The sequence below is a fragment of the Pan paniscus genome, chromosome 4 (assembly GCF_029289425.2).
Source record: "Pan paniscus chromosome 4, NHGRI_mPanPan1-v2.0_pri, whole genome shotgun sequence".
Taxonomy (NCBI): Eukaryota; Metazoa; Chordata; class Mammalia; order Primates; family Hominidae; genus Pan; species Pan paniscus.
In genome coordinates, this window is record NC_073253.2 from 67630168 (window position 1) to 67649469 (window position 19302).

The 19302-nt window shown below is 39.8% G+C and overlaps 1 protein-coding gene across 2 annotated transcripts in view; it reads right to left on the bottom strand.

Moving 5' to 3' along the window:
- Nucleotides 1-19302, bottom strand: part of GHR (growth hormone receptor) — a 298275-nt gene that overhangs the window by 24000 nt on the left and 254973 nt on the right. For both annotated transcript variants that reach the window (XM_057302303.2, XM_063604482.1), the window contains exons 4-5: nucleotides 9535-9664; nucleotides 3450-3622 (exon numbers count right to left, since the gene is read on the bottom strand). In XM_057302303.2, coding sequence (XP_057158286.1) covers nucleotides 3450-3622; nucleotides 9535-9664 — 303 coding nt within the window. The remainder of the gene's footprint in view (nucleotides 1-3449; nucleotides 3623-9534; nucleotides 9665-19302) is intronic.

The following is a 19302-nucleotide window of genomic DNA, read 5'->3' on the forward strand; positions in this document are numbered from 1 at the left end:
ATTTTGAAAATTAAATTGGAAGGATATGCAAAATGGCCAAACTACATATGCCGATATAATGGCAATAACTCCTCACCCTTCTGGATTTGTTGGAGATTCAGGAATCCTGATAATCAAAGCTTAACCGTTTAAAGTGACCAAACTATAAAATTGTTTTTAATGGAAGATTTTCTATAACTTATTACTTATGCTGCATTTGAAAAATAGAGGATATGAGACAAGGTCCTTTTGGAAAAGATTTGGTACCACCATTACAGGCATAACAATGACCTCCTGTGAGATACCATTACAGGCATAATAATGACCTCTCCTTTATCTCTATACATAAATCTACATGCTATATTGACAACTCCTGTGAGATATTTTAAAAATATCTGAAACTTAATATATCCCCAAACAAACCCTTGCTCTTCCTCTCCAAAACCTGCTCTCCTTTCCTCTTTTCCATCTCTGTTAACGAGGACTCAATTCCTCTAGTTGCTCAGGATAAAAACAATGAACTTGTCCTTGGCTCATCTTTTCCTCACTAATCCACATTCCGTCAGCTGTACTTTCAAGATATAACAGAATCCAACCATGTCTCACCGCCTGCACCACTAATAACCTGGTCCTGGCCATTATCCTTTTTCATTCTTCTTGCTTCATTTGTCTCCCCACTGTACTCCTTTGGTCTTTGTCCCCCTCCAGTCTATTCTCCATGCAATCCTCAAGCGAACTGACACAGTGATTATCCTAACACTTACGTTAGATCACATCGCTCATCATCTAAAACCCTCCAAAGGCTGCCTACCTCACTCCAAGTGAAAGCCAAAGTCTTTGGCAATGGTTGGGTAGATTTGACTGTCTTGTCTGTGGGATTTGGTCTCATACCAGTCTCCTCGCTCACTCTGTGCCCACTCCACCGCTGGCCTGCTGTTCATTGAGTGAGGAAAAGCATGCTCCTACTTTGAGATCTTTCTTCTGGCTGTGCCCCCTTGCTGAAATGCCCTTCCCTGAGACACACACATAATTATCCTCTCCAATCCTTCTTTATTCAAATGCCACTGCCTCAGGGATGCCAATCCTGAAAACTCAACACTGCAACCTCTCCAACACTCCTATTCTCCTTTCCTATATTTCTCCATAGCATTGTCGCTTTCCATCCTCGTTGGGATTAAATCCCACCAGGGAAGACAGTTTCTATCCCCAGCATGGAGAACACTGACTGGCCTGAGAGAAGAGCATAATAAATATTTGCTGAATGAATTGAATGAATGACAAATGTCTAACTAATATAGTACTTCAAATCCAAAGAATAGCCCTGTGAGGTAGTACCATACATACATATTTTATGAGGAAGCTGAGGCTTATAATGATTGACAACTTTCTCAAGATCTACTAGGGTCACATTAGTTCTTTGTTCTCTTTCACTCTCAGCACCTTGCCCCACAACTATTGTGCTAGTTGTAGCTACCTGTCATAATCTTTTACCTTGATCATCTCAGTCTTTTAACCTCTTCTACCTCTAGTCCGTCCCACTCCAATCTACGTTTCACATTGCAACAAGATTAATTTCTCTGAGCATTAATAAAGAGACAAGTGGTACTGCAAAGCCTCAAGAGTAAGAGCATGGAGGCTGGAGGTTCAAATCCCAGCTCTATCTACTAGCTGTTTGACTTGAACTAGTCCTTTAACTGCTCTGTGCCTCGGTTTCATTATCTGTAAAGTGCGATTGCAAAAGATGGTTTTTATACCTGACACATGGTAAGACTTTTGTGACTGTTAACCATTACTATCCTCAAGTAATTTCCCTATTTAAACATCCTCAAATGTACCTCGTGACAGTTAAAGTCCAAATTCCTTTTTGGGGCACAAACAACTACTGATGATTTCTCCAGCTGACTAGGAGGGCTTCCTAACTGCTCCTGAGTCCCTGAACATGTTGGGACTACTAAGTTACTGTAGTACTACTAAGTTACTGTTGTAACTACTAAGTAACTACTAAGTTACTGTTGGAACTTAGTAGTTACTGAAAGGCAAGTCCACTGTGGTACCTGACAATACTCACTCATGCTTTTGACCACTGTGGGTCATCACTTTTTTAAAAATAGGGAGAGTCCAATTCCAGTTCAGAGGTAACTAAACTGTCACCATCTCTGTGCAGCCCTTCCTCATCCCTCAGGCCTGTCAGTCATTCACGCCTTTGGCCACCACCTTTGCAGCTCTGCATTCCACGTATTTCCAGGCTAACACCTATCACGCTGCACTGCAATTATTTGTGAACATGCCTGACTCCCCTCTTTGACTGTATTGTACTTATTCTATAACCACCACCACCAGAACAGTGCCTGACACATGACAGGCACGTCAGCCAGGTAAATGAGTAGGACTGGCTATTGGCAGAGAACAGGGCTAGAACATGGGTTTTAACCCAGTGTTCTTGCTACTATCCCATTCTGCTATCCCATTTAGTTTCAACTCAACAGCTATACCCACTGATGTTAGGACACATACTAAATTGTCTTTGCAAAGCAATTGGGTTATCTTTACTGCTTGGTACAGTTCTCTTAATCTTCTCCCTTAAAGTCAGCCTATTAGATTTTATTTGTTTCTATCTGTAAGTTCTAGCCACATACTCCTATGTCTTCCAGTTAGCTTATGCCTAGAAAACCACATAAAAAGAACAACACATTTGGGAGAAGCAACGAGAAATTCCTATAAGCAACAAATGAGCTTTTGTGGATAGATTTTGAGGCACTAATTTCAGCTACTCAAAGTCCTTCTTTGATTCTTTCTATTTTGCTATTTATACTATTAAGGTATAAACATGACTATTCTAATTACAATTGTTTGTTTTATTTGTTTTGTTTCCACCCTGCGTCCATATGATGGGCAAAGGATCCTCTGTTTGGATCTTTCACTTAGTTCACTGAGCTGATTGTCTCCAGTATTTGTTCTGAGATCTAATAAACATGTCTTTAAAGTAACTGGCTGTTTTGTAAATGTAAAATTCCAGAATGATTATGCTTTGTGATAAAGAAAATCTAGGCTGTGATTACAGCAATGGTAGAGGTCAAAGGCCAACGTATTTCAGTGAATTTGAATATAAGGATCCTATCAAATAATTAGGAAGTAAGAAATCCTAAGAATATATTAAGTTCACCATTTGCAGTGGAACATAAGAACACAACGCAGCTTCAAAGATATCCTAAAGGAAAAGACTCCACAAGGTTCCTATTCTTTTCTTCACAACATTTACTGCCAGGCTGCTTTATGTTAAAGTCAACTTAAGTTTCCCCTGCCCTTTTCCTCTTGTTCACCAGCTGATCCCATCTCCTGTAGAACAGATCTCCATGTATCTATAGAACACTGTTACAAAGTCTTCCTACTTGATTATACTTGGACCTTGCAGGCTTCCTCATTTATTTAGTCTAAAACTATGTCAAATGAAACAAAAACCTGTGATTTACCTATTTCATCAACAGAGAAACACTTTTCATCCACTGTACCACCATTGCTAGTTAGCTTGATACAATAAGGTATCCAGATGGAGGTAAACGATGAATTAAAGTAACAGCTGTTTTCCCCAGCAGAAACATAATCAGGGCATTCTTTCCATTCTTGAGTCCATTCTTGAGTGTTCCTAAAACGAAGGGTTAAAAAAAGATTAATTGTTCCAAAAATCATGTTGTAGCTTAAGTCCAAGTAAGGTGCTTGATAGTCTGATTCAATAAATTGGAAGACAAATATTTTGTGAAGAGGTATTTTAGTAACACCATTTCCGAGACATATCACATCAGTGGACAGTATCATCAGTGTCTGACGACTGCTACGAGGCTGTTTGGTACTTCTGCCTACGGTAAAACTTCCGTTTATTGAATGCATATGCTATGCCTGCTCATAAATCGATTCCTATGGTAGGTACTTTATTATGCCCGTTCTATAGATGAAGGTTCTGAGACTTAGGGACATTTTAAAAATGTTCATTAAAACAGTACAGAGAATCACCCCCAAACTAGAGATTCCCAGAGAACAGTGAAGGTTTAGACCTGGCTGTTTCACCAGCCTATGGTGAAAGAAACTGAGGAGACAAGTTGATGTGTGCGCCAGGCAGAGTGATGCATTATATCCAGCACCAACGCTGTGCAGATATAAAGATAAGTAAGATGTTATCCCCTAATTTCAGGCTAAAATAATACTCAAATTCCCATCTGAGTAGTTTTTTGGGCCTCTTATATTCATTCTATTGACATTTAATGAGAATTGGTTATGTCTAAAACATAATGACAGACACTATGGGGGATTCATAGATGTCTAAGGAATTCCTCCTGCCTCAGAAGGAAAGAGTAAAAAACGGTATTACAAAGTAATGTGGGTAAGTGCTCATTAGTAGTGCTCTCTAGGGTCCTTAAAAGTTCAGAAGAGGGAATGATTGCTCTGGCTCTTCATGGAAGGCTTCAAGGTGGAGGTATGTTTTTAGCATTCTTGAAGGATGGGTAAAAGTTTAATAGATGGCAATACGGCAAGGAAGGGAAGAAACAGAGAGGTCAAAGGGATTGAGGTAAGGAAGTATGGGCATGAGTGTGGTAATGGAAGTAAAAGGCAATGGAATGACAGGAAAATTTTCTTAAATTAGAATTGCTACTTGGGTGAGGTAGTTCATCATCTCCCTGTTATTCACTAGCCTATTAATTGAGAAGACAATATATAAGTCAAAGGGACATAAAACCATGTAATCTGTGGTTGTGGAAGATGAGGTAGGAATGGCCCTGCTCAGGCAGAGGCGCCTGTGGCTCACAGGCCAGACTGTGGAGGTTTGGGACCATCCCTCCGTGGGATGGGTGCTGGGCAGCAGTGGACAATGAGGACAATGCAGGTTGTAGAGAAGGCAGGGCCTGAAAGGAAAGGATGCCAAGCTGGGAGAAGACGCCTATTTCCTTCTTATAGCTGTTTCTCAGGCTGGTCTGCTTGGCACTAGGAGAAAACTTGTGTAGTATCAGAGGGTCCTTGAGACAGCTGCTCCTCAGCTGTTGGAAGGAAATTGGGATTTAAATGGCAGAGACTCCAGGGTCTGAGACAGTGAATTGCTGCTTTGGTTGAGACTCTTAAAAGTTGCATATGCTGGCTGGGTACGGTGGTTCATGCCTGTAATCCCAGCACTTTTGGAGGCTGAGGCAGGCGGATCATGAGGTTAGGAGAGTGAGACCAGCCTGGCTAACATGGTAAAACCCCATCTGTACTAAAAATACAAAAATTAGCTGGGCATGATGGCATGCTTCTGTAATCCCAGCTATTCAGTAGGTAGGCTGAGGCAGGAGAATTGCTTGAACGCAGGAGGCAAAGTTTGCAGTAAGCCAAGATCGCGCCACTGCACTCCAGCCTGGGTGCCAAAGCAAGACTCCATCTCAAAAAAAAAAAAAAAATGTTGCATATGCTTGAATGAGAGATTCATCTCTGATGCAAAAAGTAAATGGGCAAAAGGCAGAAGAAAAGATAAGGTGTGTTTGTGTGTGTGTGTGTGTGTGTGTAAGTATGTGTGTATGTAGAGTCAGAAGAGAAATGTTAAAAAAATTAGGAATAGGTGGGTGGTTCATTGAACTATAGTATGCTTAATTTGATATTTACTTTCAAATTAAGTAAGAGTGCATTAAAGAGAGTAGTTGTAAGAAGATTGCCCAGAAAATGAGGCTTTCACATAATAGAAGGGATATCAAATGTACTTAGCATAAGTGATAGTATAAAAGTTAGAAAACTCAAAGTATTAAGATATTCCAAAGATGTAGATTAGTGCTTAACAGGTCTGGATTTCTAAAAGATTAGCTCTTTCATGATTCACAGAATTTCTCAACAGTGCATGTCAGTACCTTGTTCCCCATGAGGACTGTTTAAAAAACCCTGTTTAGATTATCCCAAATCCATGAACTCCACAGGACAAACAGAGCATTTATTTTAAGCATGATGGATCAGAAACAGCTAGTTCAAAACACTACTTCCAACCTCTTTCTTCATGAACCAATGTTGAATTTCATTTTAAATAAATATTTATAACTTGTATTTTAAACTATTAAATGTAGACAAGAACCCAAATTAGCTCATAAAACAGATACTGTGTCACTTGCCTTCTCTGGGTTGAATGTCTCTACAGATGACCAAAATCAATGTATGGAAGCTCCCCTCTGCTCTTACTCCCAAAAGTTAAGTGCTTTAGGTTTGCTCCCAGACTATCTTGTGAAATGGAAGGGGTGAGAACCATAGAAAGAGACTATCATTAAAAATAAGAATAAAGAGCAGAAGAAATGTTTTTCATCTAAAGACAACCAACTAGAAAAAAATAATAAAAATAAAACATCATTTATGTTTTTAAGGGCAGCTGTTTTCATGACAGAAAGCGCATGTTTTTGGCTTTAAATTTAATACTTTTGTTTAAGAAAAATGAAAGTAATAATGCCCTTTCTCCCTACTGATTTTCCACACAACCTTGTATAGAAAATGAAATTTCTCTTAAGACCAGGGTAATTTTTGAAGTGGGGTTGAATGGGTATGGAAGAGGTGGGGGATATAGCCTTAAGGACTGAGTATTCACATGCCCACTTCCTTTAAAAACACAGCATTTACACGCAAGGAGCTGAGAGCAGAGCAGCTCGAACATGCTTCCCAGAGCCTCTTTTTACCATGCCTGTAATGTGCATTCATCCTGAGTCCCCTGCAAGCTCAGAGGCTGAATTTGGCACTATCGCCATCACAGGATGGCAGACACTGTTTTGAATCTGCTGCTCTAACCTGTGGAGGCTGCCTTTTCTGCCAGCCACCTGGCAAGGAGCAGAGCCAGGCAAAACACACAACTGCCTGTAGGGCTGTGCCTGAACTGTCCTGTTGACAGCCTGACATGTTCACGTTCTGTTGTGCTTTAGATACTGAGGCCAGGCCAGCAAACTGAAACAACTGCACCGCCCACTGACTCTGACTTTGGATAAAATCATCTCAGAGTTTTATTTATGTGTCAGGGATGAGAAGCATGTTTCTATAGTTTCAGGAGTTGCCTGGCAACTGAGTTCTAAGAAACAGTGACAAGAGTCAGAAAGTGCATTTGTATTGTCTTCTTTGTGAAGTGGGCAATGAGAAATCAATTATAACTGTACACTAATCAGTCCAGTCCAGTCCTGATACTCCTAATCCCTCAGTTTTACCCTTCTTGGATAAACTGGGCTGTGGGCTCATAGTAGTTTGGCTAAGATATTCAAAATAGTTATATTTTATAGAAAAAACACAAATATCTAATTTTGTAAGTTTGGGTTGGCACTTAATCATGAAGCTGTACTTACCCTCCTGGGATTCCAAACACTACCAGGGCAAAATCTAAGACATCTTTCTGAATATGTCTGAACGTTTCCCTTTACCCAGTCACACTTTCAGCAGCATCCTTGGTAGTGTAGATCCTGGATTTGAACCAGAGATGCTGAAATGACTGGAGTGTGCATAAGATGCCTGTGGACAGAGTTATGTGACCCTGATTGATGAGGGCAAGGGATATATATTTATCAAGGCTTCATTCCTTTGGATTTCTCTTTTTGCTCATCAAATTTGGTAAATATTGAGGTAGCAAAAAATTATTTTCATAAAGTGGGCCCAGCTTAAGAGGTTATTCTGCTACTTTTCTTTACAGTTTGGCTAATTGTGCCTGTACAAATAACTTAATGATTCCACACATTTCAAAAGTGTCATCAAACATACTAACTTCATGTCTGAATGTATTTATAGAAATCAACTCTGTTTACTGGCCCCAACCTCTCTGTGGTGTCAGCCTTAAGGAAAAATATAGTATACTTGGTGCCCAAACATTTCATCTTCACTTCACTTCATCCAAGAGACCTCTCTTATACTGAAAGGTGGGGAAGGTCCACTTGGTTGCTAACTCCAAGTATTTTTTTATCTGCAAATTAAGCAGCAGCTCTGCATTAAAATGCTCTTATACCAATAATTCAAATAATTATAATAATTTATTGGTATAAATGGTCTTACACCATTTATAGTCATTTTATAGTTCAGGAACTGGATTTCTATATCATAATTATTTTTAAATTATCACTATACTACCGATAATAAGAATACCAGCTACCATTTAGTGAGTACTTATTATGTGTCAAGTACTCTGCCAAGTATTTTTCATGGGTTATCTCATACGATCCTCACAAGAAGCCATGAGGCAAGTCCATTATCTCCTTTCTGCAAATGAGGAGGCTGAGTTGTACACAAACTGGCTAATTTCCTGAGTATTCCTTGGTGAGAAAGTGCAGAACTACACTGAAGTGCAGGTTTGTTAGCCCTGAGCTCATACCCTTAACTGCTGGCTGCATCTTCCTTCCCTATTCCAGCTCTTCGGTTGGATAGACAATGTCATCCTCTGACTAACGAACACCTTGAGCCAAGGATAAAGGGTACTCACTAACCCTGCATCTTGGCTTAGGCCTTCTCTGGGGGTTGGGTGGAAAAGAGGAGATAATGAAGGGTTTAAGCCTAAAATGTAAAAAAGGGAAAAATATACACAGTGAGAGTAAACAAAAACGAAAATAATGCCAGGTGAAGGGGAAGAAATAAACAACTTGGGTGGTACCTATATTGAGAGGTCTTTGTTTCACCCTTCCTCTGTTATTTTAGAGGGTCACTGGTAAAAATGAAAAAGTACTACAGTCTTTTACTGAATATATTTAAGAGAAGGAGTGTATTATCTGGTTAGAAACCAAGCTACATCTTTTAAAGCATACATCTTTTCAAAAACACCTATAGCTTTCCACCACAAATAAAGTAAAATTCAAAGCCTTGCCCTTGCCTATGAGGTTTGGCATAGTCAGTCCCTAAGTAACTCTCTGATCCCTTCCCATATCACTCTCCTCACTTTCAATCTTGTGCCTTCAGTGCTGGCCTCTTTCATCCCTCAAATATGCCAAGACTGCCTCAGGGACTTTGTACTTGCAATTTCCTCTGCCTGCATAGCCTTTCCCCCAGATATTCACGTGGCCTGTCCCGTTTCACTTATGTCTCTGGTCTAGGACACCACAATAGAGAGGCCTCCTAGGACCATGCATTTCAGTATCATTCAAGCCTCTTACACACACTCTCATCCACATGCACATGCCCACATGTATCCATACATGCTCTCACTCACACTTTGACACACTCTCACACATTCTCATGCACATACACAAACTCCCACACACTGCTGATATGCTGCTTTCTGGCTTTATTTTTCTTAATAACCTGTATTACTAGCTGACATTTAATTCAATTTTTATTGCCTGTCTCCCTGCATTGGAAGGAAATCTCCATGAGACCAGGGATTTTGTCTTTTGTAATCACTGCTATATCTCCAGGGCCTAAAATAGTACTCAGCACATAGGATGGGCTTGATTAATATTTTTTTCAACAAATGAGTGAATGAATATTCATTGATTGCATAAATCACAACAAATCACTTCCATTCCCACAGTACATCTGACTCAGTGTACTTTAGTAGGTACATCCATGGAGAGGAAAATCAGAAAGGCATGATGGCGGCACCTTCTGGTATAGAACAGCTGTATGGGTCCTAGGTTCTTTGTACCATGATGAACCTCATCTGTCCAGTGGCATGAAAAAGTCTCTCGCTCAGGTGAACGGCACTTGGTGAATTTAGGCTCCTTAGAAGAATCTGCAGAATAAAAAGAAAAGGCAAGGCATGAAATCAGGTGAGTCGTATGTGATCCTAATGAGACACGTATTTAAAGTGTGTGAAGAAACTACTGGAATGAAGCCAGTGTATTCCGTGTCTAGGAGGTAATGCCGATGTCTTCCAGAAAAGCATTTTTCCTGGGTCATAGTTTTAGTGCCTGTTGCTTGCCATTGTCAGCCTTTGATTCTAGACACAAACCATTTTTCCTTTTATTTCAAGCATTTCGTAGGACCTGTTTAAGAAACCAGAGCTAGAGATTAGGATTTGGATATAGGTAGTTCATCTGGAAGGTGACTTCCGGATCTAGCAGTCAGGGAATGGGGAGGGTGGGAAGGAAAGGGAGAACAACTAATATGTGTGTGTTACTGAGCTGGTTATCACAGTGGCTAATGGGGCCCAATCCCACTGAGGCTCCTTTGAGGAGCTGTGTAGAATATGCACCGCCACTGTTATCTACCGCTCCCAGTACTCACTGGTTGAAGGGTGCCTCAGAGATGTTCACCCCCATGTACTTCTAGGCTGTACCTGCACATGAGCTGAGGGTCTTTGCCGAGGCAGGCACCTGAGTCTGCCCGGCAGGGTGCATAGTGGCAAATGGACACCATAGACAGTTGTGATGACATCAGGTGGATGTGGGGGATGTAGTGTGGGAACCACAGCATGCACTACAGGGCCTTTTATCTTTTCATTGATTTTTGATAAAAGGCACTTATGTTTGCATTCTTTTAAAGGATTCAGCCAGTAAACTCATTAAATAGATGCCCACTCTAAACAACTTATACATACACGTGTGTTAATTCTAATTTGTGAAGTAAGTGCAGAATGCCTCTTATGTGATAGGATTTTAGCCAAAATTCCTCTGCATCTATGAAATCTGCTGCTATAGATGTGCAACAGACAGGTATGAAGCAAAACACGTTTTTGTGGATGAATTCTCAGTGTTCTGATGTCCATGGCCATTTTGGAGATTTCTTTTCAAATTTCTCTTCTTTTTCTTATTTTTTTTCTCCTTATATGATTAGCCTTCAATCATATTGTAAACTTAATCTAAAACTCTCATTCCTGGGTTATCAGGGAGGCTCTCAATCTTAAAGTATCTTTGTCAATACTTTGAAAGATCTCTTAAAAATAAATAATATGAAGCAAATGCATAAAAACTCATGATTCCAAACTCCAGGTTACATACCTGATGTTATGAACCAAAAACACGCTTCTTTTTTCCTCTGGCAACAAACTCATAAGGCATGGGATGTTATAAACCTTCTAAACAAATCCATCATTCAAATTCATTCAACAAACATTATTAAACGCAAATTTTGTACCAGGCTGTGTTCTAGGAATAGAGAAATGAACAAGTTGATAAAAGTTGGTCCTTGTCTAGTTTCCATTCTAGCAAAGGCAGGGATGTGGGGATCCTATGTAGAAAAATAAGCTGGGTCAGGTAGTGTGATGCCTTCAGTTTGTTCTTTTTGCTTATGATTGTCTTGGCTATGCAGGCTCATTTTTGGTTCCATATGAAATCTAAAGTAGTTTTTTTCCAATTCTGTGAAGAAAGTCAATTGTAGTTTGATGGGGATAGCATTGAATCTATAAATTACTTTGGGCAATATGGCCATTTTCATGATATTGATTCTTCCTATCCATGAGGATGTTTTTCCATTTGTTTGTGTCCTCTCTTATTTCCTTGAGCAGTGGCTTGTAGTTCTCCTTGAAGAGGTCCTTCACATCTTTGTAAGTTGTATTCCTAGGTATTTTATTCTCTTTGTAGCAATCGTGAATGGGAGTTTGCTCGTGATTTGGCTCTCTGTTTGTCTGTTATTGGTGCATAGGAATGCTTGTGATTTTTACACATTGATTTAGTATCCTGAGACTTTGCTGAAGTTGCTTATCAGCTTAAGGAGATTTTGGGCTGAGACGATGGGGTTTTCTAAATATACAATCATGTCATCTGCAAACAGAGACAATTGGATTTCCTCTTTTCCTAATTGAATACCCTTTATTTCTTTCTCTTGCCTGACTGCGCTGGCCAGAGTTTTGAATAATATGTTGAAAAGGAATGGTGAGAGAGGGCATTCTTTTCTTGTGCCGGTTTTCAAAGGGAATGCTTCTAGCTTTTGCCCATTCAGTATGATATTGGCTGTGGGTTTGTCAAAAATAGTTCTTATTATTTTGAGATACATTCCATGAATACCTAGTTAATTGAGAGTTTTTAGCATGAAAGGCTGTTGAATTTTGTCGAAGGCTTTTTCTGCATCTATTGAGATAATCATGTGGTTTTGTCACTGGTTCTGTTTCTGTGATGGATTACGTTTATTGATTTGTGTATGTTGAAGCAGCCTTGCATTCCAGGGATGAAGCCGACTTGATTGGGGTGGATAAGCTTTTTGATGTGCAGCTGGATTAGGTTTGCCAGTATTTTATTGAGGATTTTTGCATCGATATTCATCAGGGATATTGGTCTAAAATTTTCTTTTTTTATTGTGTCTCTGACTTCAAACTATACTACAAGGCTACAGTAACAAAGACAGCATGGTACTGGTATCAAATAAGATATATAGACCAATGGAACAGAACAGAGGCCTCAGAAATAACACCACACATCCACAACCATTTGATCTTTGACAAACCTGACAAAAACAAGCAATGGAGAAAGGATTCCCTGTTTAATAAATGGTGTTGGGAAAACTGGCTAGCCATATGCAGAAAGCTGAAGCTGGATCCCTTCCTTTCATCTTATACAAAAATTAACTCAAGATGGATTAAAGACTTAAACGTAAGACCCAAAACCATAAAAACCCTAGAAGAAAACCTAGGCAATACCATTCAGGAAATAGGCATGAGCAAAGACTTCATGACTAAGACACCAAAAGCAATAGCAACAAAAGCCAAAATTGACAAATGGGAGCTAATTAAACTAAAGAGCTTCTACACAGCAAAAGAAACTACCATCAGAGTGAACAGGCAACCTACAGAATGGGGGAATATTTTTGCAATCCGCCCATCTGACAAAGGGCTAATATCCAGAATCTACAAAGAACTTAAATAAATTTACAAGAAAAAAAAACCCATCAAAAAGTGGGCAAAGGATATGAACAGACACTTCTCAAAAGAAGACATTTATGCAGCCAACAGACACATGAAAAAATGCTCATCATCACCAGTCATCAGAGAAATGCAAATCAAAACCACAATGAGATACCATCTCACACCAGTTAGAATGGCGATCATTAAAAAGTCAGGAAACAACAGATGCTGGAGAGGATGTGGAGAAATAGGAACACTTTTACACTGCTGGTGGGAGTGTAAATTAGTTCAACCATTGTGGAAGACAGTGTGGCGATTCCTCAAGGATCTAGAACTAGAAATACCATTTGACCCAGCGATCCCATCACTGGGTATATACCCAAAGGATTATAAATAATTCTACTATAAAGACACTTGCACATGTATGTTTATTGCAGCACTGTTCGCAATAGCAAGGACTTGGAACCAACCCAAATGCCCATCAATGATAGACTGGTTAAAGAAAATGTTGCATATATGCACCATGGAATACTACTCAGCCATAAAAAAGGATGAGTTCATGTTCTTTGCAGGGACATGGATGAAGCTGCAAACCATCATTCTCAGCAAACTAACACAAGAACAGAAAACCAAACACCACATGTTCTCACTTATAAGTGGGAGTTGAACAATGAGAACACACATACACAGGGAGGGGAACTTTACACACTGGGGCCTGTTGGGGGCTGTGGGGCTGGGGGAGGGATAACATTAGGAGAAATACCTAATGTAGATGACGGGATGGTGGGTGCAGCAAACCACCATGGCACATGTATACCTATGTAACAAACCTGCACGTTCTGCACATGTACCCCAGAACTTAAAGTGTAATAATAATAATAATAAAAAGAAAAATAAGCAGGGTAAGAAGAAAGGAACTGCATCCTTGTTTGAGAACAACTGTTGCCCTCAATAGTACAAACAAGTGAATCTTCAGAAAATCCTGAGTTGCAGATATGTCTTTAGCCCTGGGAGCACATGTTGGGGATAGCAGGAGTGTTTTTGTAATCAAATTCCACGGTCATATTGTTGTAAGAAATACTCATTTTCCTGTATGAATGGAGAAATTTACAAGAGTTTTAGGGCATGGATGGGATGTGCCTTGGTACCGAGGGCAGATGGGCAGCTCTCTCTATGTGGTCAGTGTTTACCAACCCCTCTCAGAACACTGAGGTGTAGGAGCCCACATTATCTGTTACAAATGAGTACAGTGAAAAAGATGTGTATTTCGTTAGGCAAGCACCTCTCATACAGTAAAGCACTGAAAATATTCCTTTTTACTATTAGTCGAAGCACTGAAAATATTCCTTTTTACTATTAGTCGAAGCACTGAAAACAAACACTATTTTAGGTCCTTCTACAAAGTTAGTAATTATTAAAACTAAATATTTAAACCACAACTGTTTTAATGCTGGTATATCTGAGGAGACTATTTCACATTCTAACTGTTCATTTGCACAGAAATAAGAAAAGGAAATGCACTAGATTAGAAATTGAGAGATGTGTACTCTAGTGCTGGCTCTGACACTATTTAACGTTGACCTTCCCAAGCCATTTGGTCTTGATTTCCTTAGTAGAATGCCTGGAATAGATGAGACACAAAGTACTTTACAATTTTACAGCTTCACTTTTACAATTAAGAGGCATATATAATTATGAACAATAACGTACACAACAAAAACATAATTTTGGTATTTGAGTTGAAACAACAATAGAACACCAAATACAAATGTCAATCAGGTTCCTATATTCTCTGTAAAATATGCCTGTTACATAATAGCAAGAATAATAAACTCAACTTCAAAACTTGAAACAGAAAGAAATAAAAAACTTTGTCAGCTGAAACAAAAAAAAACTTAAAAAGAAAAAATAACTAATTTGAAACACATTTTGGTTACTTAAACTTAGTATTCTTAGATTTATTGTTTCCTTTTAACTCCAGATGCATAGAAAGTCCTTATTACCTTCTCATTGTAAATAAGAAATAGGAAATTTATGGGTGTGGTGCTAATGTGATGACGTGTGTATCTGCACATGGAACTCTGATACAGATGTAGTGCAGCAGAGCTGTTTTGTTCTTGTCTTTTTAAATGTCTTTCTTTCCCTTCCTTTCTTCCCTTCCACCTTCCTCTTTTCTTTATTTTACCCTGAACCCTCCTTCTCTCTTTCCTGCTTTTTTAAATTTTATGGCTGGGTATGTGCTGTTAAGTGCTGTGGCAGACAGCCCCTAAAGTAGCCTCCAATGATTCCTGTCTTCTCTCATTCACAGCCTTATGTATTTCCTTCCCTTGAGTAACTTGCTTCTAATCAGAAGAATATGGCAGCATGGAGTGGATGGCAGTTCTATGATTAGGTTACAAAAGATTGAGACTTCTTTTTAACTAGCAGACTCACCCTTTTGCTGGTTTTGATGAAGTAAGTTGCTGTGTGGTGAGAACCACACAGCAAAGAACTAAGCATGGGCTCTGGCCAACACTCAGCAAGAAGTAGAGGCCCTCAGTATAAAAACCCTTGAGGAACTGGCTGGGTGTGGTGGCTCATGCCTGTAATCCCAGCACTTTGGGAGGCTGAGGTAGGGGGATCATGAGGTCACGAGATCGAGACCAGCCTGACCAACATGGTGAAATCCCATCTCTACTAAAAATAGAAAAATTAGCTGGGCATGGTGGCATGCACCTGTAATCCCAGCTACCTGGGAGGCTGAGGCAGGAGAATTGCTTGAACCTGGGAAGCGGAGTTTGCAGTGAGCCAAGATTGCGCCACTGCACTCCAGTCTGGTGATGGAGCAAGACTCCATCTCAAAAAAAAAAAATAAAAATAAAAATAAAAAAACCCTTGAGGAACTGAATCCTGCCAACAACCATGTAAACAAGCATGGGAAACAATCTTTCCCTATCCAGCCTTCAGATGAGACCACAGCCCTGGCTGACACTTTGATTGCAGTCTTATAAGATAGCTTGAAGCACAGGACACAGCTGGTGGGTTAATTTGGAAAAAGTGTGAGAGGTATATTAACTTTACTAAATATTTGAATGCTATTAATACAGAGTAAATGAATTTAATATATCAGAACTTAAAAGTAGTGCTCAAGAATGACACAAGCCACTTTTCTTAGCAAATGGAATGTATCACAGTGAGTGTGAGAAAGTGGGTAACTCCTCTTTTGGAGGCAAGAAGAACTATATTGTGGCTGGCCGTTTAGTTTCTCCTTAATCACATCCTGTCACATCTAGTACCATTGTGCCGCTGTGGCTGAAGACACTCAGCATTCCTAAAGTCCAACTCCTTAGTGTCATCTTAAGGCTTTCTAAATCTGAGAGGAACTACCATAATCTTAAAATGAACACCTTTCTCACTATGTCTAAAAATCCTATTAGAATCTTACTTTTACTACGAAGACAACAAATGACTACTATAGACTCTTAGGTCTTCTCTGATTAGCCAGGAACAGAAAATCATTTCTGAACTAGTAATATTTCTTGCTTTCTTATGATTTTTAAAGATTAAATCTAAAAATAGTATAGTTCAACATCCATTTATAGCACCTCTAAATGGAATGTTGCAATTAAGAGAGCCTAACTTTGTCCCTAAGTGAATTATCACTAAGAACAATGAGTTAAGTTGGAACACACGTGGTGTTTGGTTTTCTGCTCTTGTGATCGTTTGCTGAGAATGATGGTTTCCAGCTTCATCCATGTCCCTGCAAAGGACGTGAACTCATCCTTTTTTATGGCTGCATAGTATTCCATGGTGTATATGTGCCACATTTTCTTTATCCAGTCTATCACTGATGGACATTTGGGTTTGTTCCAAGTCTTTGCTATTGTGAATAGTGCCGCAGTAAACGTACGTGTGCATATGTCTTTTTTTTTTTTTTTTTTTTTTGAGACGGAGTCTTGCCCTTTTGCCCAGGCTGGACTGCAGTGGCGCTATCTCAGCTCACTGCAAGCTCCGCCTCCCGGGTTCATGCCATTCTCCTGCCTCAGCCTCCCGAGTAGCTGGGACTACAGGCGCCCACCACTGTGCCTGCCTAATTTTTTGTATTTTTAGTAGAGACGGGGTTTCACCATGTTAGCCAGGATGGTCTCGATCTCCTGAACTTGTGATCTGCCTGCCTCAGCCTCCCAAAGTGCTGGGATTACAGGCATGAGCCACCGCGCCAGGCCGCATGTGTATTTATAGCAGCATGATTTATAATCCTTTCGGTATATACCCAGTAATGGGATCACTGGGTCATATGGTATTTCTAGTTCTAGATCCTTGAGGAATCGCCACACTGTCTTCCACAATGGTTGAACTAATTTACACTCCCACCAACAGTGTAAAAGCGTTCCTATTTCTCCACATCCTCTCCAGCATCTGTTGTTTCCTGACTTTTTAATGATCACCATTCTAACTGGTGTGAAATGGTATTGTGGTTTTGATTTGCGTTTCTCTGATGACCGGTGATGATGAGCATTTTTTCATGTGTCTGTTGGCTGCATAAATGTCTTCTTTTGAGAAGTGTCTGTTCATATCCTTTGCCCACTTTTTGATGGGGTTTTTTTTTTCTTGTAAATTTATTTAAGTTCTTTGTAGATTCTGGATATTAGCCCTTTGTCAGATGGGCGGATTGCAAAAATTTTCTCCCATTCTGTAGGTTGCCTGTTCACTCTGCTGGTAGTTTCTTTTGCTGTGCAGAAGCTCTTTAGTTTAATTAGATCCCATTTGCCAATTTTGGCTTTTGTTGCCATTGTTTTTGGTGTTTTAGTCATGAAGTCGTTGCCCATGCCTATTTCCTGAATGGGATTGCCTAGGTTTTCTTCTAGGGTTTTTATGGTTTTAGGCCTAACATTTAAGTCTTTAATCCATCTTGAATTAATTTTTAATGGGTGCAGCAAACCAACATGGCACATGTATGCCTATGTAACAAATCTGCACGTTGTGCACATGCACCCCAGAACAAAGTATAATAAAAATAATAATAATAATAATAGAAAGACATTAAGCATTCAATCAAAAAATCATGTTTGGGGCTGGGAGCAGTGGCTCACACCTGTGATTCTAGCACTTTGGGAGGCTGAGGTGGGTGGATTACCTGAGGCCAGGAGTTCGAGGCCAGCCTGTCCAACATAGTGAAACTCTGTCTCTACTAAAAATACAAAAATTAGCCAGGTCTGGTGGGACATACCTGTAATCCCAGCTACTCAGAGAGGCTGAGGCACAAGAATCACTTGAACCTGGGAGTCGGAAGTTGCAGTGAGCTGAGATCGTGTCACTGCACCCCAGCCTGGGTGATAGTGAGACTGTGTCTCAAAAAAAAAGTATTTTGCAATGTTTATAATTAATTTATCTTACTTAATAAAATTTCATGGAATTAAAAAAAAAGAAAAAAAAAAAAGCACATTGGATCAAATGACTTTTGGCCCGTTATGGTGGATATGGGTTCTGCTAAGCAATCTGCATATGCAGTCAAACAAGGGTCAGTTTTAGAAGAGAAGAATGGTTACAGCATGCTCAGTCACCCTGATCTGGATAAAGAATGGCTATTATTGAACATAAGCCAAAGTGAGGAAATACTTATTGTCAGCCGAAATCACTTTCATATGTTCTGAGGACTGCATAAGCATGTTGGCCAGGCCGACTGTGGTGAAACCGTAATGTTCCTTTCACAAATAATAAACAAGAGATGGTGATTGCAGTAGAGCAAGTCTACTTCTTGGACTATGCCTGCATGGGCTTTGGGTAAAATCTTTGTGTGACTGGCCTAAATGTATAAGTTATTTAAAAACACCTTTGTATTTAGCCTTTATATTTGGTTAAGGCGATGTTACAGAAAGAGACATGCATGATCTTCAAAGGTTTGATGAGCAAAGAAGATGTGAATATGTAATTCTTCCATGAGTGAAAGAAGTTACTGCATTCAACATCATTATTTTTCCAAGTCCCCTTCTTAAGCAGGAACAGAATAACAATATGACAGCAACTACGGCTTCTTTGGGGTCTCTGTCCTACACATTTTATATGTAATATAAAAAGTGTTTATTCTCAAAACTAGAATGAGTTAGGTACTATTATTCTCACTACTGAATAGATGACACTGAGGCATAGAGAAGTAAAATAACTGGCCCAAAGTCACTTGGTTATTAAGTGGCACAGCCATGATTCCCACTCAACAGCTGTGCTTCAGAATTTGTATTCTTTTTTTTTTTTTGAGATGCAGTCTCGCTCTGTCGCCAGGCTGGAATGCAGTGCCATGATCTTGGCTCACTGCAACCTCCACCTCCGGGGTTCAAGTGATTCTCCTGCCTCAGCCTCCCGCGTAGCTGGGACTACTGGTGCGTGCCACCGTGCCCAGCTAATTTTTATATTTTTAGTAGAGACAATGTTTCACCATGTTGGCCAGGATGGTCTCAATCTCTTGACCTTGGGATCCACCCACCTCGGCCTCCCAAAGTGTTGGGATTACAGGTGTGAGCCACCATGCCCAGCCCAAAATTTGTATTCTTAACCACTGCACTGGTGGCTTTCAAAGTTTTTGAAAGTGACTTTCAGGAAAATTATTTATATATATA